General features: G+C 39.9%; 2 protein-coding genes across 6 annotated transcripts; both read left to right on the top strand.

The window, feature by feature from the left end:
• Window positions 1-1951: 1951 nt before the first annotated feature.
• On the top strand, window positions 1952-12679 carry si:ch211-167b20.8 (protein phosphatase 1 regulatory subunit 3A). 4 transcript variants are annotated; one of them, XM_031738850.2, is made up of 5 exons: window positions 1952-2988; window positions 6100-6140; window positions 7292-7380; window positions 7712-7738; window positions 10938-11055. In XM_031738850.2, exons 1-4 carry the CDS (start codon window positions 2126-2128, stop codon window positions 7736-7738), a joined length of 1020 nt encoding a protein of 339 aa, XP_031594710.2. In that variant the 5' UTR covers window positions 1952-2125; the 3' UTR covers window positions 10938-11055. The 4 variants fall into 4 exon arrangements, with proteins under 4 accessions (XP_031594710.2, XP_031594709.2, XP_031594708.2 ...); XM_031738849.2 differs by having other exon boundaries at window positions 10935-11054; XM_031738848.2 differs by lacking the exon at window positions 7712-7738 and having other exon boundaries at window positions 1958-2988; window positions 10938-12679.
• Window positions 12680-16857: 4178 nt separating this feature from the next.
• On the top strand, window positions 16858-22097 carry LOC116319522 (probable G-protein coupled receptor 173). 2 transcript variants are annotated; one of them, XM_031738891.2, is made up of 2 exons: window positions 16858-17827; window positions 18918-22097. In XM_031738891.2, exon 2 carries the CDS (start codon window positions 19085-19087, stop codon window positions 20282-20284), a length of 1200 nt encoding a protein of 399 aa, XP_031594751.1. In that variant the 5' UTR covers window positions 16858-17827; window positions 18918-19084; the 3' UTR covers window positions 20285-22097. The 2 variants fall into 2 exon arrangements, with proteins under 2 accessions (XP_031594751.1, XP_039460003.1); XM_039604069.1 differs by lacking the exon at window positions 16858-17827 and adding an exon at window positions 18752-18815.
• The last annotated feature ends 1939 nt before the right edge of the window (window positions 22098-24036 follow it).

Here is a 24036-nt window from a genome sequence, read left to right as displayed (position 1 = left end):
GTGGTACGTCGCGCTAAAATGTCTCGACCAATCACATACAAGGGTGTGTTTACACGGTAATCTGTAGCAGAGCCGCCGCGGGTTTACTGCGCAGCAAGCGCAGGGTCGCGAAAATCATTGCGACAATACTGGGAAACATATCTAAGTGTTTACACGACAGCAGTAAAAAGAGACACTTTACACCACGTTGAACAGATTATGTTAAAATGAAAATATGCACATTAGTCCACAAAAAGCCCGCCAGATGTAAGCAAGGACTTGGCTTTGTTTGCATATGAAATCATCTGCGGTGTCCACAGTGGCTTGTGTGGTGGTTAACTGAGTAATGCAGAACGGATGCAGCTTAGGCCTATTCCCAGAGAAGATTTCACACATATAGCCATGCATCATAGCCTATACTGTATATAGGTTGCATAGCTTCTCCCCCTCATCAAGTTGCTGAAGGTTATACAGAAGAATCACAAACCAGAGGTCATCTGATCCAAGATAATCAAATCCAAGCAAGAGTCAGCTACTGCCAGGGCAATCCCCCTGAAAAAAATATTTGGAATTATAAGATTATCTTGTAGCATTTCATAATGCAGCCCACAACTAACGGTGTGATTACACTAGAATTAAATGAGATCGCTATGTATTTTATCTGAATTACAATGTAATTACAATTACCTAGCAATACTTGGCAGATGCATTAAAATAAGGAGGTAACAATTCAAGTTTTTACAGGAGAGAAGAAGCAGTTAAAAGTAATATTAAGTAATGCTCAACTTCTAGGTATTATAGCAGAAAACCCCCCAAAGTTTTCCATCTTACACTATAAATATAGCATGCCATAATGTTCATCATGGATGCTCCACTATTGAGTTCTCCATTTGTATTATATATAAAAATGTGATAAGGACTTTTCTCCCTTTACTACTAGCAGATATAACACCGGCAAATATCACAGGGCACAGGTCCATATGGTATTATCATGACAGAGGCCATAGTCTGTATTGCGTGCTGGTGTTTGTTGTTTCTGCTATATGCACGCCAATATAGGGTATAATTCAAAATTAAAAGACCAAGTTAAGCCACAAAAAGTGCAGTGATTTTAGAGTTTAAGCTGGAAAATTTGTGTTTTTCTGCTAAAATACCTGGAAATAATACATTTCTTAAAATTATTTGCAGTGTAATTTTTTTCTGTAAAAACCTGAATTGCATCTACTACAAGGTGTTCCTAGGTAAATATATCATCCTCCTAGATACCCTTGTATCTTTGTCTTGTAAAGCACTTCGAGAATTTTGTTCTTGAGAAGCTCTTAAATCTTACTTACTTAGGCTGCTTACTCACGTATTTCACGGCTTGTACAATAAAATACGAGCCGTATTATGAAGTCCAATCAATAATCTTTGCATAATTTCATATTTTTATCACAATGGGTTACTTTAGATTTTCTTACCATCTCAACCACTGTAGCTACAACTGGACTGGTATTAAATTACACTGACAGCTGCTCATACTCAATGGTAAAACTTTCCCCAGTGTGGTGGAATTAAAATGGCCTAAACTTTAACGAACATAATGTATCACAGACTAAGTCTTCCATGAATTCAGGCTTGGAGAGAGGGAATTTGGAGAGGCCATCTTGAAATAATAATTCCCACCTGATTGTCTCTAAAGTGGTTTCAATAAATACGCATGCAGCCTGTCTTTCCAACGCTGGCATTTATGACATTAATATGCTATTTCCAGCAGCAGGCGCATAGCCAGGCCGAACCAAACAGAACAAGGGGGAGCCGCAGGATTATACCAACTTATCAACAAATTTAGGGCATGGAAACCCGGTAGGTCAGTACTAAAATTAGGGGCTGGTGCTTCCACGACAGCAGCCAAACTGCCGTGCATAAAGTCATGTAAAACCAGGGGATACACTGTCACAAGGGCTGGCACTAAAGACAAGCTTTCCATGGGTGACATTTAACGCCACACGTTGACTGGAGAGGCACTGTGCGTTACGCAGCGACAGCGCTGGATCATCACTGACCACAGCTGCGCAAATCATGAGTATTTGGTAGCTCTTTAGAGACGCCATATGTAGTCTTCGGCTCCTTTGAGTGTATACGTCTACAAAAATAATAATAAAAAATGTCTTTTTTGACCATACCAAGCCAAGAGGGTCTTTTTAAAACGATAAAAACAGGCAGATCAGGCGAGGACGCAGATAGTAGGTCACCAATGGACGCCGAAGATAACCAGAATGATGACGATGATGATGATGACACCGAAGACGTCCGCTTCATCCCAAGATGCTCCCCGGTGCCCAGAAAGCGAGGTGCGTCAATTTTCGATGAGACCGCTGAGTATATGCGGATCCACTTGGCGCTGTCCGCCGGGAAGAGAGTGTCATTTGCCGATACAACAGGTGGGGATCTGGTGGATGTGAAGGAATTTGTTGCCTTTGATTCGGACGATGAAGACTCTATTGCAAAGTGGGACGAAGAGGAGGCAAAATATCGGAAGCCTGAGCGAGAGCCAGCCTATCATGTGCACCCAGAGTTTCATGCACCCACCGGTAATGCTCTGCTGCAGGCTGTGCGCACCAATAAAGTGGAGGTTGAGCAGATGTCTCCAGCTGAGAACGAACCTCTCGCATTCACAGGGGTTATACGAGTGCTGAACATTTCCTTCCACAAAGCAGTTTACGTCAGATCGACAATGGACAATTGGGCCACTTACTTCGATCACCCAGCAGAGTATGTCCCGGGATCTCACGATGGAGAAACTGACAAGTTCTCCTTCAAGCTGTCTTTTGCGCCACCTTATACCACACATGGCTCTCGCATTGAGTTCGTTGTACGCTATGAAACCTCTGATGGTGATTACTGGGCTAATAACTCCTCTATGAACTATGTGGTAACTCTGCTCCTGACCTACGAAGATGATTCACCTCATACAAACATCAACACACAGGAAATGAAAAGTATCCTGAAACCTCCAAAAGCTTACAGGTACATTTCCTGTCACACTTGTCAGTTAGACACCCCAAAGGACAAAGACTTAGAAGGCTGTTTGTGTAATATTTTGCCCAATCTCTGCCTCCCATGCCTTTTATCCAAAACATCCACAGAATTATAAGGTCACCATCAAGCCTCAGTCAGTTTAAGGTCCACAAAAGCTGTCCATCCTATTAATCAGAAGAGAAATGTGGATGCTCATAGACCAAAATGGCTTTACTGCAAAAAAGTGATAATTTCTATATTAGTTATGTAATTATGAAAAAGATATGGATGCCACAGAGGTAGGGCCTGTGCAACAGCTACAAAACTATACCTGCTTACTAATTCACTGAGCGCTTTATGCCTGGAATGAGTATTCAGCTCAATGTAGTGGTTCTGCCCAGAGAGTGCATCTAGCCCAGAAAGAACTCAAACAGAGCAGGCTGTAAGGAAAGTGGCTCGGTCTGTTGCATAACCAAAGTACAAGGACAACAGGAAAGCTGCCTAGTTGAGTTCACAAAGTTTTCCCTTTAATAGTTTTCCCTTTTACGATTACAGCCTGTAGCGAGGTACAGAAAGAGATTTTTTGGAAGAACACTCCCTGCTCAGTGTACCAATCACCCAGCAGTGTCTGAGGCATTCAAAATAGGCAAAGGGCAGGTGTCGTTTTCAGCCGTGGCGTTTCCCTGCACTAAAATTTACCTCTGACCTTTTCTATTGGAGTCATCAGGGGAGCAAAACCATTTCAAAGGAACCGATTGGCTCCTCTCCCTTTGTAATTAAGGGCTGGCACACAGACCCTTTTTGCTTCATTCGCTACTCCATTAAACTCAGCTAATCCCCTGATTTACTGTAATATTAACATGAAAGTGTGTGCTAAATCTCACAATGTGCAGCGATGGTGAAGCAAGATAGTTGCTTGTGTTGCCCAAGCTTGCGAGAACGTGTAAAAGCAGTAAGCTGACTATAAAGTGATGTAGTTGTCATGTAGGTATCCACTGCAGCTGTTTGGAGGAAGGAAGGCACCAGATGGGTTGTTAGGGATGGATGAGTCACTGATTGAAAAGAAATTGGTTTGGGAGCAGAATCTGTATCAATCTCCCACCATAACAGCCACTACAGGTTGATTAAGTGCTTTGAAGTCAGCTGATAATTGGATTTTTAACATATTAACAAGGCAGCCAGTAAGATGAAAGGTTATTATGGGATAAAACAAGTCTAGACATGCAAATTTATTACATACTGTTGAAATTAACTACATTTCCACCTGAAGTAAAAGATATCAAATATTAAACACCTGTGTGGAGTAGTGATGTCCTTTTGATTCAGTGTCATCTGCCTTGAGCACTACGAGTTGCTGAGATTTGCTCGAGTTTTATTTTGTTCAGTTTGGGGCTGAATTAGTCGAGCTTTTGTCTTGACCCGAGTCAAACAGTGTCATATCTGAAGATCGGCCCTTAAGTAGTGCTAACAGAATCTGCTCTATTACTCTATCTACATTAGTCTTTAATGTACAACACCTACCCACACAAACAGATCAAGCACTATTTATTCTGTCAGGTTAAGATCGGGGTTTGGACTAGACACGTGACTGAGGTGTCTTCTTGGGCCAGATGAATCTCTCAGAGTTACTTTTCAAATCTTTAAATGAATAATGGAAAGATTAAAGGGAAATATTTTCCTTATTTTTGCTCATAACACTGTTACAGTAGCCAGAGTTTTACATTTTTGGTAGTAATCCATATGAACCAAGTATACGAAGCAGTTTTCAGACAGGTATAAAGGACAGACTTTTAGTCAGTATTTCTGAATTAGTTTTGGATCTGTATGATTTTTGACCCACTTGCCATTCACACCTTCTGTCTCAAAGGGTTATCCAATCATAATAAACTTGGCTTAAAGAAGGAGAAGATTGAAGAGCTTGTTTTAGATAGCGGAAGAAGCTTCACCAAGTCCCAGAATGATGGAAAGCTACTCTAGCAGAGTGCAAGAATAAAAATATGGAGCTGGAATAAATCTCTTTTAATGTCTGCTTGTTTATTTTTTCCAAAAGTTCCAAAGGATTTATTTAGCTTGCTATTCATGAGGGCATGGTGCTAGCGTTAATTTATTCAAAAGCCTAAAAAACAAACAAATAAAACAAACAAATAAAGTGCTTGGAGTTTCCCAAATTACCAAATTTAGGTCATCAATTCAGCAAGAATGTGTATCAAATCTTTTTTGGATTATAAATCAGCCTCTCTCAGATAAAATTGGATACGGGGAACAAACAGCTTCTGTAGCTCTTGTCACATGCTCATCACATGTCTTGACCTTTTATTTCTTTTGGCACCCTTTGCTGGACTCTTGGCAATGTTGCATCCCCCTAATCTCGAGCGAGAACAGTCTTCAGAGACCCTTTCTATGTCATGATTTTGATCACTTTTCATTAGTGTCAGATAGGCATGGATTATGCAATGAACTAATATACATTTATTCTACTTAGTTCAATTCCTTCTCCCGTAATTTCGATCACCAGAATTATATTTGATACATCAGCTTTGATATTGAATATGACTTTTAATGGATTGGCTTGTGCTTGTACTTACCATTGGTGAACGAAATTCCAATTTCTATCCTGCCGTCCTTGTTAATGAAATGCTCATCTAGTCCAGGAGTGCAGGAACTATACAAAACGAGCAATATAATACAAAGAGATAGCCTGTGTTCAATGAAAAAAGGGTACCTCAACACGTTAGCAGCTTAACCGCATTAACAATGAACAAGTGTTATTGTCCAGAGCAGGTGTTGATGATGGTGCATATAAATATTTAGCATTTATAGCTCAAAATGATCTTTAAATATTAATAACACAAAAATAGTAAGGTCTGACCCAGCGTATGGAATCTACTTATGCTTCAGTCAGAATAAAAGTGACTACAAACTCCTTCTTACACTATATATTTTTACTATGTACAATTACATTGTTTGTGTCTTGGCAGACAAAGCCTCTGTGCAGTGTTGCTTTGTGTGTGTATACAATAATAAACACATTTACATTTGCATCTAAAGTGTACACTACTCAATGGTTTTGTCACGTCTTCATGTATTTCTTATAACCCAAATTTCTCTCATCTCTTTCAGTATGAACAATGAGTCAGAGGATGAGCTGGAAAAGGAAGAAGGTACAGAATGAATACATTTGTACACACTCACTAGTAAGGCAAAAAGAAATAAAACCTAAAATCTAACATATGCTGTATTCTTACGTGATTATATGATTTAAATTTATGTGGAGATTTTTTACTATACTTTTATAAAGTGTAAGGACTATTAAAATGGGTTAAAATAGATATAAGACTATCCTTTGTCATAGTGGCGATATCACAAGTTCACTCCAGCTCAAATTTGAACTGTTTATCTATATAGATTGCTTTGGCAGTTATTGCCCACATTTGGAGATGTGGGTTGATAAAATGTTTACCTTCTCTTAGATAAAATAGGACTAAATGGAAAATGCTTTCTGCTCACAAATAAAATTGAAAAACTCAGCAGCAATGTCTCTTTCAATAAATCATGACCTAGTTACTGAAGAAAAAAATCCACGAACATTTTGTGAGCAGTTTCATGCCAGAAATATTTTCTTTCTACAGTCTAAATCCACCAATCAATAGAAGTGTGCAGCTAGTTAACACTGGGGACAGCATCAATGTTTCCATGCTGTCACAAGCACGAGACTGTTCAGTTCAGTTCAGTTATTATTTTTATTGTGCCAAATCCCAACAACAGTTGCCTCACGGCACTCATTATTGTAAGGTTAAAGCCCCGCAATAATACAGAGAAAGCACCAACAATCAGACGACTGCCTATGAGCAAACATTTGGCGGCAGTGGGAAGGAAAAACCCCCTTTTAACAGAACCAAACTGAATGAACCAGGCTCAGTGAGGGGCAGCCATCTGCTATGACTGGTTGAGTGTGAGGGGAGGAAGATTCAGAAACAGACCTTTCTACTGTGATTTTCACACGTAATGTTCTAAAGATGAGTTTCATTTAATTCCCTTAAATTATTGATTATATAAGTGGGCACACTATAATATAAATTGCACTAGAGAGCAGAGGAAAAAGTCACAAACATGTCAGTTCCTACATTTGCCACAATCCAGCTCAGTGGCAACATATATCATTGTTAGGTAAATGTCCTTACCGCCAGGTAGACTTACCCAAGAGTCACAGAGGTATTTACCCAGGCTAAAAAAATGCATCTTTTATTTTTTGTGATTAACGTAACTTATTAAACACATTCTCATAACGTCTTCATCTGTTTTACAATAACAGAAGAAGCAGGGACCTCCGAGGCTCGTCCGGGACTTCTCCGGCCTACGCCTGTGTGTCCTGTCATCGTAAAGCCGGAGATTGATGTAGAGGTAAGAGTAAAGTAAAAGAATGGGGATTGTAAGTCACCAGGAGGAGTACCGATTCATCCTTCAAAAGTTTAAAACAATCCGTTTTGATTGGAATTTGCTCCTATGTTGGCTCACCTGCCAAGCGAGGACACACATTCAGTAAATTACTTGTTGGATTGGTTAAAATAATCTTGATCTGCATGCAATTTTTGACAAATTCACATTTAACAGGTTAGCAGGCTAAGTGCTTTATCCCTCTAGACAAGCCATGTTTCTAATAAAACATAACAAACATGTTTGATCAACTTTTGAACCTTATCACCATTGGCTTGGTTGTTTGTGTTGTTCACAGCTCATTGAAGCTTCAGCAACAACTTAGGTAACGTCTCGCTTCTCACTGCTGTATGTCAGTCTCTTTTTCAGTTTCTCATCGTATTCATGACGCATGCTGTTCAAGTTTGTGCACACTTTAATTTGAATTCACATCTCTTGTACTTTTAAGTAACTCGGGACACTAATATTTTTTTACCCACATGTGATCACATCTAATATCCTCTATGCTTCCATTGTTTGAAACAGTACTGATGTCCACTGTTGTGCTGCAATGTATTGTCAGCTTTCTTTATGTGGAAATGGTGCTGATATTTGTGTTAGATTGCACACAGTGGTGCACAAAAAAGGAAAATTGAACCACTGTGACCATGCTGATATCTTCAAAGGAAGACTTTAGAATTTAGTTGCTTTCTTGCAGAAAGTTAGATTAAAAAATAAAATTAAATAAAGAAAATAAAGAAAATTCACGGATATAAAGAAAAGCCCAAATATATTGTGCATTCATGTGGGACAATAATAATAAAAAAGATTTCCCCCAGTGGGAAGTCATTCTTCTGAGTTTGTGGTGCTCCTGTGCCTTTAAGTCTGAATATGGAACCAATATGGATGATACAAAAATGTGTTTTATTTCATTGCTTGGAGTTTTTAAACATGTTCATGACATCTTCAAGTATCTTATCATTAAAACTCGCTGGTAACTTTATTAGGTATACTTTCTGCAATTATCTAATAAGTTAATCACATAGCAGCAACGCAACTTAGGCATGTACAGAAGATGGTCAAGATATTCTCCTTAAGTGTCAGAATGGGGGGGAAAGCCACTCTGAATGTAGCATGGTTGTTGATGGTATTTCAGAGAACTGCTGATTTTCATGGATTTTCCAACATAACCATTTCTAGGGATTTTAGAGATTGATCAGAAAAAGAGAAACTATCCAATGAGCTGCAGTTTTCTGTAGTTAGGCAAATAACCACTCTTTACAACCAAGGCATGCACAAAACACCTGAATGGAAAGTGCATTGAATCTTGAAGCAGATGGTCTACAGCAGCAGAAGACCGCACCAGGTGCCACATATGTCAGCTAACAATGACAGAAACAGGAAACTGTGGAAAACCTGGACAAATGTTGGCAGGTGTACTGTTGTTGTTTATGTCAAAATTTGCCTTAAACAACATGAAAGCATCCTGCCTTGTATCATCAGTTCAGCTGGTGGTGATGGTCCTGCAGTGGTGTAGGGGACATTGTCTTGGGACCAGTTATGCATCTTTTCTACACCACAGCCTAAGTGTATCACCATCCATCCCTTTGGGCGATTCAGTTGGTGGTGATGGTCCTTGCAGTGGTGTGTCCTTGGGCAAGACACTTCACATTGTCTTGGGACCAGTTTCGGCAGCCTGCATCTTTTGGCTGTGGCTACACGTAGCTTGCCATCACCAGTGTGTGTGAATGGGTGATGACTGGATATGTTGCTGGGACTGTTAAAGCGCATGACCATCCCTTTGTGGCGTCTGATGGCTGCTTCCAGCAGGATAACACACCATTTCACAAAGATTAAATCATCTTAAACTGGTTTCTTGAACACAACGAGTTCACTGTACTGTAATGTCCTCCACAGTCAACAGATCTCAGTCCAACAGAGCACCTTTTGGATGTGGTGCAACAGCAAGATTCATGTAATGGATTTGTGATGCTATCATGTCAATATGGATGAAAATTTCTGAGGAATGTTTCCAGCACCTTTTTGAATATATGGCATGAAGAATTAGGGTAGTTCTAAAGGCAATGGGAGGTATACCTAATAAAGTGGTCAGTGGGTATATTTTCACTTACTTGTTGCACAATTAGCATGAAGACTGAAAACATGGCAATGGAGCAAAAATGCTTCTGTGGACATCGATATACCAGCTTCCATAATAACTGTGTATTTTAGAAGGGAAAGTTTAATTTGTTCTGCATAACATAAAAAAAATTCTCACACTCCACCTCCTAACAGAATAACATGATAAAGTGTGATCTGATATTAATGTCTCACAATACTACAAAAGTGTCTGTTACGCTGTTCTGGCTCATTCTCATGTTTCACCTCAGCGATCACATGCATGCTTTTTCCTTTTGGCAGAACATTTAAAACCCCCCCACAAATAAATAAAGGTGAACATCATTTCCCATCATTCCTTGTATCATTCAGTAGGTTTTGAGAATCTGGGCTTTATAATTCCCAACAAACTGATACCCCAACTTTTGTATAATAAATTAAAGTTACACAAAGGCATTAAAACACTGATATCATTAGCACTCCTTTATTTGAATTGATGGTTTCCCTGAAGCTTTTTAGTCATAGATTGTTGGTCTACAAAGTGATCTTAACTGATTCATCTGCACATTTTACAACAAAAAAACAACAATAAAATTCTCAAATTAAAAACCTTCATGGAAAGTAGAATCCATTTTTTGGATTAACTGACCAAATATTGCAATTATATTTGTAGGTTTGATTTTTGTGAAACAGAAAAATCTAGCTACTTTCTGCTGACTAAAACCCACCTGCCCTATATCAGCCGTTACCGTCTTCATATTTTATGTGTCCAGCTTTTGCATATGTTCTTCTTGGTGCTGTTTTTCTTGTCTGTCTTTTGGTTTTATATTGCAATGATTATATGACCTTGAATGTTTGTCAGGGCAGCCTCATAGCAGGGAAAACTCCTTTTCCATTATTTGCTAATGGCTATTTTCCTTTTTTTGAATAAAATCCTGTTAAAATGTAAATAAGTATTTTTAGGCATTACATTTGGTCCAGTCCCTGCTGTTCAAACAGCCTCCCTTACTTCAGTATGTGTAAACGTGGGAAAACTTGAGGAGAAAATAATTAAGAAAATTGCACCGATCCAATTTTCTTCTCCTTTGGATTCACTTGTGCCGTGTGGACTTCACTTAAAGGAAGGAATATTTAAACTACATTTGTTGTTTTGCCCTCCTGGGAGGGAAATTTGAGGGAAGGAGAGGGGAGGGATTTTTCTTTTTCTATAATTTTGAAAAAAGATTCATGTCCACCTCTTCATACTGCTCATGAATTGTTTGCATTTCCTCACAGCTAAAACTTCAGCATGAGTTCCTTTTCACAGAAAAGCATTAGTATGCAGTATAATGCTTTTCTTCCCTCAGTGTGCAATGTTAATGTGGAATACAAATTTTCCTCCTTTGTCTCCTAGCTATCACTGTTGTCTTGCTGTTTTACTTCAGCAGATCGCAGCTCACCCGTCTGGTCCCTTTGTCCCACCCAACCAAGAGCTTCCATCTGACGATGGCACGCTGTCCGCTCACACTGTATTCCCAGGTGAACAGTTTCCTTCTATGTCTTCCGAAACCACACATCAAACTAATTCATCCTTTGTACTCTGTGCCAGCGAACCAGTACAGCCAAATAAGTCACAGCCTTTACCCAGACTCCACTGTGAATTAGGCAACCAGACGTCTGAGCAGCGCGTAGACAGTAGTCCCCCTACGCCGCCGCCTGCCTCACATCCTTTTCTGCAACAAGACTCCAAACCCAGATCAGACATCTCCCAGACTGGCAGAGAGGAAATCCCTTTAGAAGCATCTTGCATGTGTCTTCCTGCCACAGAGACAACAACAGGAGAGGATGGAGCTGGAGAAAAACCAGCCAGTCATCCTTGCCTTGAACTGCCTGCTGAGCGTGCCTGTACTCCCAGTGTGACACAGGGCTTTGAGCGAGACGTTGCTGTGGGAATGAGTGAACCTGTTGAAGGATTATCAGAAAGTTCCAGCAGGTCTGCAGTAAATCATGAAGCCAGTACGCCTGCACTTTTGTCTCCCGTGGCTGAGACTCAGACATCTCTGAAAGCAGAAGGTGAAGCTCTACCATCACCCGAGCTTCCAGAGAACACCTCAGTGAGTACAGGTGTCACTGAGGTGAGTGAAAGCGTAGCTCAGTCTGTCTCAGCCTTGGAAGAGAAGGAAGAAGCTGCACATATTTCCCCCGATACGTCATTAGAGAATGAACCAAGCACAGCGTCAGGGTTTTCCGAGCCCCAGTCTGAGCATAACAGAAACAGGAATCTTCTGCCATCTGTCATATTTCTGAGTGGAGTCGTCTCCCTCTCAATAATGTTGCAGGAACCCACTGTCCTCTTCCTAATTGGACTAATTTTCGTTTTGTGCCGTTTGTGATTTTGCCCCAGATCTTCTGTCAAGCTAAGTGCCTTTTCATGGTTTTAAAATAAGCCATCAAGCTAATCAACATGCACACAAAGTCCTCTTGAAGTTATGCCTATTGTATGCAAAGTCAAATGGAAGGAGAAAGTAATTATGGCGATATTTTCATACACATTGTGTTTTATATATATATAATAATAATCACTGCATTTGTACAACATTGTGAACCTAGTATTAAAGCACAGTGTAGTATTAGAGCTGTTTTGTAAGTGATCAGTGATCAGTCATGACCTTTTCTTGTCATGTGGAGAGTCTCTGTGGTGTTACGTTTTAGTTTATTTAGTCACTATCACAATGCACTTTCACTGTTGTCAATGTAGCAAATCCTGTTGTTTAAGGACTTTGACTTTTGTGAATTTCAAGTCGTTATCGCTTCAAAAACGAGACAAAAGAACAACAGAAAGATTACCCTAGTGGTAAATATAAGAGACTTACTATAAAAATGGGATTTTGTTTACAAAATGCAAAAGAAAAACATGGTCGTGTGTGTGTTTTTGCCTTAATACTTAGTGAAAACAAGACTGAAATGGTAGCCGCTTGAGTGACAGCAAAACAAGTGGAAAACTGTTCACCTCACTGTGGCACCTTTCATTTCACAGGTCTTCCTTCTTGCTGGTAAATGCATATTATTGTTGTTGTAGCACAGCACTCAGTTATGTAACATAATAGACAATCTCACAGACGGACGGAAGCACTGATTGATACGTTTGAAGTGGTGAAAGTTTTTGCGGTGTATTGCCATTAAACATGGTCTCATATCCTGTACCACTTTGTGTCTTTGCTTATCTGTGTTTTTCTTTTCATGCAGTCTGCAGAACAAACACGAACAACACGACAGCTTTATGCACAGTAATGACACTGCAGTGCAGAACAGATCGCATCGAAGGCACTGACACACCTTTAAAATAACATCAGAGCCTTCAGCGCCTCCACAACTCGAGCGTGTTCAGCTTTGCTTGAAGTGGAAATACACAGACAGCAACATGAGCTGCGGATAGAAGCCAAAGGTCAGGCATTGCACTGAAGTCATGGTAGCTTATAGTATACACTGGCCACTGTAAGCTGAGCTCAGTGTTTGAAGGCTGAAAATTCTCTGGAAATCTCCTCGGATGTTATACGATAAGACATCACCTCTCGTCAGGTCTACCTCTTCTTATATTTAGGACTTAGTCTTAATATTTTATCTTCATTTTTGGCCAAATAAAGCTTTAATAACTTTAAACTTTTGATCCTTGGATGTTAGGCACCCTGTGGATTATATGCAGATTACGCATTAGCCTTAAAACAGAGTATTCATCCAAGCACATTTGTATTTCACAGACATCTGCAGGGAAAATTGCAGGAGTGATTAATTTGTGTTTTGGTCACACACATGCAGGGTGGAAAACATAAAAAATTTAGGCAATCTGAAAGCTGTCCCATGCAGGATAACTGGTGTGAATTTTATAAGACCCACTCTTTGGAATAATTACTGTTTTTTTCAGGTAGTCCATGTTAAGCAGTGATTTCAAAAGGAGATCTGCGCGCGCTGTGGCAGTATTAACAAACAGCAGATAGAAGGGCATCGTTTTCCACCCAGGGTGTGGCGTCACCCTTAGCTTGTTTGAACAGAGGTATTTCATCACGAGAAGCAATTGCAACAGCAGGAGTACCAGCTTTTATTTAAATATTGTCTGTGACAGTCAAATCCTCCAAGACAAGACAAATCGGATTTTCCATAATACCCCTCCTTTAACTTGTCATTGTACTCCTCCAAGCGTGGCCTGTGAATGTTTATTGGTTTTATCGGGTCCATCACAGTTATCATTTCACACATATTTGCCCGTTTAGTCCTTTTTTTTTTTTTTTTGTTCAGACATTTCCATTTCCCAGATCCACAGATTGTGTTAAACCCCATCAAAACATTTATTAAATGGGGGATAAAAACAAATGAAAAGAAATGCTTCGATGTTCAGTATTGTGCACATATTTGTTATGCACTTATTTTTAGGCTGTACGCCTAAAGCTGTGAGCCTCTAATATATAGTTGTCATTATTATTGACTGTTGTCCTTCAGAAGGCTTTTTAATATCATGCATCAGTGTTGTGAAAACATTTGAGCTTCTTTTCAACCAAAGGATCCGTGATCCCAACACTTATAATAACTGTATTTCATGTCACCTCTGTTTAATATCAAAGAAAGGCAATAAGCCTCATTAAATGGATACAAAAATTATCATTTATCATTTTCATTCAGCTTTGGTTTACTTGTACACTGGTGTTCAAAGACCCAGAACTTTAATCTGTAACAGATGATGGCATCTTATGGCATCTGCCACTGCCAGAAAGAAACAGAAGGCCTTTTGTGACCTTCAGGGTGCCATAATGTTTTATGTTTGGAAACACAAACTATCAGTTAAATATCTAACCTCAGCATTGTGCTGCTGTCAATGTTCAACTAAGCACTGTTTGTGCCTGGTGAACATTTTATTCTGTTTATATATTTGAAATGACAAACTGAAGCTTCTTATTACATTCATCTACATGCTGTGTTAGATTAAAGCTCATTATAATATTAGCTAGCTTTGCCTTCATAATTTAATTCATATTTTGTTTTAGCTGATGCACTTTTCTTTAAACACTGGGGTATTTCACATGGTTTTAACCTGTTGCTTTTGTTTGTTTTGCAATACAACTAAATACAGTAATAGTAATATAAATTAAATGTTTTATGTCAAAAATATTTGACATGTATTTCACATTTAGCATAATCAGCTTACATCGTTTGGCTGGTTAGTGTGTTACCATTTTCAAAGGGCAGTCGATTTCACAATAAAATCTGGGACAGTCATTGTGAGGCTAAAAACTCAAATTATTGTATTAATTATACCGTAATCAAATTATTTATTTGTATATTTATATTCAAACAGTAGTGCTCACAAGGTCCTAAAGACAGGAAATTAGATTTCACGCAGTAACATGTAAAACTATTTTTTTTAAACTTAAACCCAAGTAGCTCATCATTACCTTGAGTGATGTAGAATCAAAAAGCAGAATATACATTAGTAAACTAACTAACATGTCAAACCGTGCGTACCAGAGTGAGAACTCTTCTTGATAATAAAAAATAAATAAATAATGATGATTTTTTTCCAGCTGTAGTCGAGCATATATTTTTAACTGCAGCTATTTCATAAACAGAGGTGTATCCAGATGGGGGTATGGGGTGGCACCAGCTATGACTGAAACCTCAGTTGAAAACCTTTCTCAGACATTTGAGTTGGTAAGTTGAACTTTTGCGATACCTGACTCAAAATTTTGACACAACAGCCAAAATATTAACTCATGGGTGGCAATTTCAAGCTTCCATACAACAGAGCATGATTTTCAGCTCCTGAAAAATACAACTCGAGGCGCAAACAACCAGAAACTGCAGTAAAAGCCTGGCAGATCCAGGAGGATATGTTGCATTAGGTGATATTCATGGATTCTGTACTTCAGACAGTTCTTGACTGGAAATTATTTTCATCAATTATTAAAATAGTCCTTGTATTTAAAATTATGATAGTTTGTCTAATTACCTTTGGTCCATTGTAAATGGAGGAAAATGCATTAAAATGGCTTTAATTACTAAACAACAGGGATGTGAGGGGCGGGACCATGGGGTGGATGAGCCTAAATATAATTTGCCTTGAAACATAGTACTAGTTACTGCTAATCTTACATCATCACTGGATGAGCGCATGGATAGGAACAGTAGAAATGTAACTAAATTCACTTGCTCAAGTACTTTACTAAGGTATAGGTTTAATGTAAAGTATTACATCTTTAGTTTATAATTATTCTGTAGATTAACTGCATTATTATAGATCAACCTACCCTGCAATATGTAAGTATTGAAAATAATCAACAGCTGGAACATTAAAGAGAAATATATGTACACACATACATGGATCAATAATAGTGAGAATATATTTGTAATATATTTTGATTAAACAGCTTGCACGTTATAACCTACTTAAGTAGGATTGCAGCGTTTATTTAATAAAAAGTCTAAAGTCTTTTTCCCCCCACTTTGATAAAAGAAATGATCAAACACAAAATTATATTTAGAGTCTTTTGCAGCATCATGCATCACATAACACAGTCTTGTTCATTCACATATTGTACACCTACCAGCACCTTTACTTATTAATATCTCAGAAATATTACAGTCAGTACTGGTGTCCTTTTATATTTATATTTACATTTATATTTATATTTTTTCACATATCACCCTGGAAGCTAATGCAATACTTTGATTGACTCCTTGAATTAAAGCTGAAAGTCTGCACTTCAAATTACGCTTTATGACCTAGCAATATATACGGCAGATGGCCGTCCCTCCCTGAGTCTGGTTCTGCTGGAGGTTTCTTCGTATTAAAAGGGAGTTTTCCCTTCCCACTGTCGCCAAAGTGCTTGCTCAAAAGGGGTCATATGATTGCTGGAGTTTCATCTGTTTATTTTGTATTATTGTAGGGTTTTTGCCTTACAATATAAGGCACCTCGAATCAATTGTGTGTGCTCGTTCTGGTGATGTTTTTAGGTTCTTGCAGAACTTTAAATGAGATGTTTTCCCACTTTCAAAAAGGAAGCCCAATATTCTTCCAGAGCCCCCAGAATTCCTTGGACCCCGTCAGGCCCATGTGGACCAGTCAACCCAGTCTGTCACCGAGGACAGGAGCACCAGTGTAAGGCGTAGCTAGTTGACAGGTGGAGCTCCTCAGTGCACCCATACTGGACAAAACTAGCGCGTCATTCAGAGAACATCACTTTCAAGTTATAAGGCCCACAGTACTGCACAGGTCCGCCTCTCTCTCCCTCCCTCCCTGCCTCCCTCCCCCACTCTCTCTCCCTCCCGCTCTCTCTCTCCGAATAAAACCGACGGTTTCCGCGAATGTGCGAGCTGCCTCCTTGCAAGCAGCCATAATTGGGATTATTCAGGAATAATTCGCCTAATCCAGCCGTGCTGTTTTTGTTTTTGTTTTTCCTATTTTTTCATTTGATTTCGACAGCGTCTGCGATGTGAAGCCCTCTGTGCCGTCGCTGGATTTGTCCAAAAATCATGTATTTGTTCTGTCACGGAGGCTTTTATTTTGGACCATTAAGATGTAGTCCACCTTCGCTGGACAGCAAAACAAAGACTGCATATTAACAGTTCAGGGTAAATACATCGCCTTTTACGCCGAAAGATGGGGAAAAGAGACGTATCGCGGCTGTTGTCTGTGTGGACTAATTGTCCTGGTGCCACTAGTCAATATAAATGCCAAGACGATTCATTTAGGGGATGCGCGATCTTTTTTTCCTCTCTAACGTTTGTGGGTGGGTTATTATAAGCATTGAAAATCTGACATCATTTGGATATATGAACAGAGCAAGATATGTTATTTTTCCACCGCGTGTGTTTCTAGGCTTCTGGAAACCCATCCTCGACGTGATGCAACATAAAATCTGTTTTCTCGGATGATATTCAGACACCAAATGAGCACCTTCTTCTCCATGAAAATGTAAAAGGGTGGCGGTGGATTTTTTGTGTGTGTGTGTGAGTGTTTTTTGTATGCATATCTTTTAAATGTGGCTTTACATCACTCCTCATCCTGGATTTTTTTTTTTTTTGATCAGCTGTTGATTATTAGGTAGCCTCTGCCCGTCTTATGTTTATTAAATGTTGCTCAGTTCGCTTTCCTCGCGATGGATTTATGCATAACAGGTGTTGTTTGAGCCTGAGAGCACACAGCAAGACCATGCAGCTTTATTATGTGCTTTTCTCTCCATTTAACGAACACTGAAGCAAAGCGACTGGGATCCCTTTTTTTGGTTTTTTTTTTTGCTTCTTTTTTTACCGTGAGGAAAGAAAGGATGCAAAAATGAGGGGATGAAAGGTAGGTTATTATCTCTCTTTCCCTCTCTTTCCATCTCTTTATCTCTCTGTCTCTCAGTCACACACACACACCCACACACACACACAATAAAAAAAATGATGGTGATTTTGACACCTGTTCATGTGTTTTTCACTCCACCCTGTGTTTCAGGCCTAGCTGCCATGGCAGCCATTTAATCAGGTGGAATGATATTTGTCAAGGTGGCAGAGAGCTGCTATGATTGAAAAAAGAATAAAGAAAAGAAAACAAGCTTACAGTTATGGCAAATCATATTGGGTGTCATGGCCTACATAGACAAGGCCCACCCATACAAGCAGCACGACTGAGTATTGTTATCATCCTCTACCCACAAATGAGTTTGCAGGTCTCAGATTTGGTTTATATTTGATTTTTCATTCCCATAATAAGGTTTACGTTTCCTTGCTTCAACACTGATGTCTGGCCGTGGTGATGGCAACAGTGGTTTTATCACCCTGTTGAGTAACATAACACATTTCACACACACACACACACACACACACACACACACACACACACACACACACACACACACACACACAGGCCTTCGGTAAAAGCTCAAATGGCTCCGTGCTCTGCCATTATATTTGCTATGTGCTTTGAATGATACAGATTACACCCTCTGCTCTTTAACCGACTGTCACGCATACACGCATGCAGAGAGAAAGCAGAAAATGTTCTTTGCTCATTTACAACATCCCTGTTTGTTGGACATGCCCAGTGTCGGTTGTACTGTGTCTGCTCCAGCCCACCCCCCACCGTACACCCCCATGCATTCACTCAAACACCCACACTTGCACAAAGTATGTGAGCTGTTGTATCTTAGCAACGAGCAAGGTAATTACTGAGAGAGCCAAGGAGCTGGCATGCTGTAGAGCTGCTGATCTGATCCCAGCCTTAGAGAAACAGGAAGGCAGATATTTCCACTGTGTTGCCCAACACAGCACTTCTAGATTCATTCTGTTTAAATGTAAGCTTTGCTTCAATTTAGTGGCGAGCGCGTTCGACCTAACGAGCAGGTCAGACGTGCTGTTTTTCATTCCTCAATATGTGTGTGTGTCTCTGTTCGCAGGTGGCGAGGTTGTGGACAAAGAGGAAAGATGATTCTGTCTTGTAGAAAAGATCCTTACGGCCTCTCCTTGTAAAGACGAGAGAGCCGTGGGAGACGACGGCTGTAGGAGGATCTGTACTGTTTTTAAAGGGGCCCAAACCAGGCAGGCTCTTGTGGAAGGGGAAAGAATGGCTAACCAGACCTTTGCCATCGACGGCCCTGGCAGTTTGCTGGCTGTGCTGGCCTCTCAGAGTGGACTAGCAAGGGGCGGCAGCAGCAGTGACAGCAGCAACAACAATGGAGGAATCTCTGCCACAGATGTGTCTGCCTACTTTAAGCTGGTCTTCTTGGGGTTGATCATCTGTGTCAGTCTTGTAGGCAACCTCTTGGTCTCCCTGCTGGTCCTGCGAGACAGGACGCTTCACAAGGCTCCCTATTTCTTTCTTCTGGACCTGTGCCTGGCCGATGCAGTTCGCTCTGCTGCCTGCTTCCCCTTTGTGCTGGTTTCCGTCCACAACAGCTCGGCCTGGACTTACAGTGCCTTGAGTTGTAAAGTTGTGGCTTTTATGGCTGTGCTGTTTTGTTTTCACGCTGCCTTCATGCTGTTTTGTGTGGCTGTCACTCGCTACCTTGCCATTGCCCACCACCGATTTTACGCCAAACGCATGACCATCTGGACCTGTGCTGCCATCATATGCATGGTGTGGACTCTGGCAGTCGCCATGGCGTTCCCACCCGTCTTTGACGTGGGGACTTATAAGTTCATTCGTGATGAGGATCAGTGCATTTTTGAACACCGCTACCTGAAGACCAACGACACCCTGGGTTTCATGCTCATGCTGGCTGTGGTGGTCCTAGCTACTCATGGCTTCTACGCCAAGCTGCTGCTGTTTGAATACAGGCACCGCAAGATGAAACCTGTCCAGCTGGTGCCCGCTATCAGCCAGAACTGGACCTTCCACGGTCCCGGGGCCACAGGTCAAGCTGCAGCTAACTGGATCGCAGGGTTCGGTCGTGGTCCCATGCCACCTACTCTGTTGGGCATCAGGCAAAATTTACACAATCAGCACCGGCGGCTGCTGGGGATGGAGGAGGTGCGATCAGAGAGGAGGCTGGGCAGGATGTTCTACACCATCACCCTGCTCTTCCTGGTCCTCTGGGCACCATACATCGTGGCGTGCTTCTGGAGGGTGTTCGTAAAGTCCTGCACCATCCCTCATAGGTACCTTTCCATCACAGTGTGGATGAGCTTCGCCCAGGCCGGAGTGAACCCCATCTTCTGCCTCCTGCTGAACGAGGACCTGAGGAAAGTGCTGAGAGCTCATCTGCCTACTTACTGGAGGACTAAACAACACCTGCCCCAGGATGAGGCCTACTGCATCATGTGAGATTAAAATGAGCCTAAAGAGGGGGAATTTGGAGAGCAGAAGGGTTGCAATGCACCTTGCTTAAGTGTCAATGTCTGTTTTGTTGTTTTGCACAACAAAATCCAAATTTTGCTAACAAATGCAGGCACAGTGCCGATATCTGAAGAATGTTTATATGTGAAAAAATGTATGAGTTGCAAAGGTTTGGATAGGGCAGTAGAAATGCAAATGGTAACAAGGTTAAGGGTTTGTACCGCTGATGATGGACTGTATAATTAATAAATTGGAAAGATCACAACAATCACCGCTCCAGCTAAGTGTGTCAGATGCCATTTTAAAATAACGTTGCCTTATTTCAGAGGGACACGCCCCAGAGCTTTCAGCTGAGAATGCGTTTCTGTGTCACATAAGGCACAAAACAGACACAGAGAGGCTTGAAATCCTTGAAGAAATGTGCCGTGGACTGTGAATAGAAAGTGTTGATCAGAGCGTTACTAACTCTGAAACACATCAAGGAACTCAAAGGGTCTAAATGGATTGATAGACCACCCTGGACGCCTTTTCATGTAATTCAAAAGAGACTGCAGAATATCAAGTGGACTCAATAACCTTGGATACATTTAAATAGCTGTTGTGATCCCAGAAGCCCCTAACATGCTTGATTTTTTTGGACTTGATTTAGGGCGTGTCAGGTTTCTTTGTATCATAAAAAAAAAAAATTGCCTGTTTTCCTTTATTTGTAAACAATACATGTTAAGCAGATGACACTATTTTGAAATATGACTTGATTTCATATTGTATAGACCGTACAGGAATCTATATTCCTGTTTGTGTTTTTATAGAGCATTTGTGTGTATGTGTGTGAAAAAGAAAAAAAAGGCAGAAAGAAAAAAAATGCAGAGGGAAGTGGAAGGAGACAGAAAGAAATAATGATGATAGAAAAGGTTCCAGTAACACTGAGTCAATATGAAAGCAGCCTCATCTTGTGGTCTCAAAATCATGGAAAATTGAGCAATCTCATCATATGGAAATTTATCCTTCAAATGGATTTTTAAGCTGGATTTTTAATGCTAATGTGCAAGCAATTGTGAAATACAGATGGATAATGAAAAAAAGGGAGACAGAATAATTAGAAAACAACAGTTGTACATTGAAAATAGGCCATAGGATTTAATGACTTGAATGATGATGTATATTATGTTATTTGGAAAAAAAAAAACATTAGGAAGTGTACATTTATTTGCAAATGACGATCTTGGGAATGTTTTAAAGTGCTGTTTTGCTCTCACCAGAATACAAAAAAAAAAAAAAAGAGAGAAAATGAAGTGGCACTTAATTTGAATGAAACTTGAATGTTACCGGGCCATCTTATATCCCCCCCACCCCCGAACATTAAAGCCAGCACTTGAGTGTCTGGATCACAGTATGTTTAAATCCAAACATCTTCAGGTTGTATACGACCCCCAATTTGTGTGGTGTATGAAAACTGGCTTAGACTACACTGAATTGTCTCTCCAAATTACAATTCATGTGACACAAATGTCTGACCTACAATATGTTAGGCATAGATATACACGTGCAGTCAATTTTTTTTTAAATGTGGACACTTGCACAGCATACTGTACTAAGCATGCATTCCACTGCATTTCATAGATTCAAAACTGGGGATTACAACTTGTACAGATGTTGTTATGGAAAGAAAAAGTGAAAAGTGAACAGAGGTCCATAATTTTTACGTCTGGCACTCCCTCGCGAGATGATATTCTGTAACTGTACAGTTTAACTGAGTTGGTTCTTTTGCCCACTCATCAATAAAGACTCTACTTTTGATGCATTCTGATTTATGACCTGTCTCGATTGCGACACGGGCCCAGTGGACAGCACTTTACACAAAATAGGCCACTTAACAGTTTGTGCAGCACAAATTGCACCCTGTGTCCATTGTTGTTCTCGAACACATACAAAAAAAGCTGAATTTATGACACATCGGTCTATCATTGTACACTTCACTGGATGAAATGAAAAAGTCATCCCCTCCACTGAGCACTGACCAACAACCACTATACAGTCAAAAAGCTTTGTGATTTTCTTCTCCAGTAGCATTTCAGACCTGTGGAGACAGGTGTCACAAAAAAAAGAACTGAAAACATAAAATATATGGACAAAAGTACCAGCCCACCTACACGTCACACCTGCAGGAGCTTCTCAGCCATGAAAACCAAAAACCATAAAGCTCCTGGTCCACAGTTTTAATGCCAGAGAGGGTTTGTAACTCTAAATGGGACTGAAAACACCTGATAGGCCCATACAGTGCATCACTGAATTATGAGTATGTGGAGCTTCATAAAAAGGCAGCTTAAATGCTCATTTCCACCTCCATATGTTTATTCAAAGCCTCTTCTGGAGAAGCTTTGGATGATTCAGTGTTAGAAATAATCCCTATTTATTTAATACTTGGTTCATCATCTTGGTGACATCACAGAGAGCCAAAGGTAGCAGAAATGTAAGAAAGAGAGCATTTAGATCAGTTGAAGCCTGAGCTTTTGGATCACAGACATTACTTGCAAATATGCTACCCCTATCCTTGACGCTAATATGAGCGTCTTCTATTGTAACAGTGCATACATGCAGAAAATAAGGAAAATCCAAACTGGCCTTTTTGAATATAATGAAACATTCCTGCAATAAAACCAAAGGTCACATTATGCAACTCTAGGATGTTCATAAGGTCACAATAAACTGTTGTTTATACCAGACGAAGCTAATCTTTAAGGTTCAAAGTGTACTCAACTGAATGAATGAAAATGATCCATTTGAAAGTGGAAGACGGTGTTATTTTCTTTTTTCAAATGTTAAAAAAGTCTCAATTCTCACAATGAAACAGCAAAAAAATCTGACAAATAATGCATAAATATACTAATGGTCATGCACAGGAGTAACCTCTGGAGATGATGGGTTGCAGTAATTTCATAATCATTAGTATTTCTGTATTGGTTAGATTGTATGGTGTATTCTAAAAGATAACAATTAATACAGCAGAAAACTGAAAAAACAGCCACTGTATAAATTATGTAAATTAAAAGTAGCTTTTTCTTTCTGCTACCCTTTTCAAGTGGCAGCTGTTGAATCTTTTGTGCAAACTGCAGAAAGGGTTTTAAGGGGTATCTAATCCCTCAAAAGACCAGAAAAACACATTTTATATTTTAAAACGGGCAGAATTAGTGCTCATGCTAAGATATTTGGATCTATATCCTGGATATAAGGATCTAAAGAATAGTAGACATACGATCATAGAAAATAATTTTGGATATACTTTAGGGTTAACTCCTCTGCAGGATAAGAAACAATGTAGTGTAAAAAACCCCAGCTCATACAGGTTCCACATGTACAGCAAGCCTTATGCAACAGCAGTGCTTCTGACACGTTAAAAGAAAATGGATGGCTTGGAAGAAAAATACTTCATTGTTGTAATTAGGACATGATTGAAATCCAGTCACTGTGTGGTTATGTAATGTCGTGATAAACAATTAGCCTATATTTTAAATTTGAATGAGAGATAATTTCCTTTGTCTTAATTGCTGTGCTCAAGCTGATGAAAAGGATGTTTCTATAGTGAGCAGCATCAGTTGTGTGAACGCCCTCTAAATAGTCCAGGTTTAACAGGTTGCATCCAACTGTGCCTCTCTGTCTCCCCAGAACTGATGCTGAAGATTCATCTAAGTGCTTATTTTTAGTTTTCTTCCCACTTCTCTCCAAGATTCACAACAACATAG

Source organism: Oreochromis aureus, linkage group 20 (genome assembly GCF_013358895.1).
Source record: "Oreochromis aureus strain Israel breed Guangdong linkage group 20, ZZ_aureus, whole genome shotgun sequence".
Taxonomy (NCBI): Eukaryota; Metazoa; Chordata; class Actinopteri; order Cichliformes; family Cichlidae; genus Oreochromis; species Oreochromis aureus.
The sequence above is the reverse complement of the archived record's forward strand: the minus strand, read 5'-3'. Positions and strand labels throughout refer to the sequence as shown.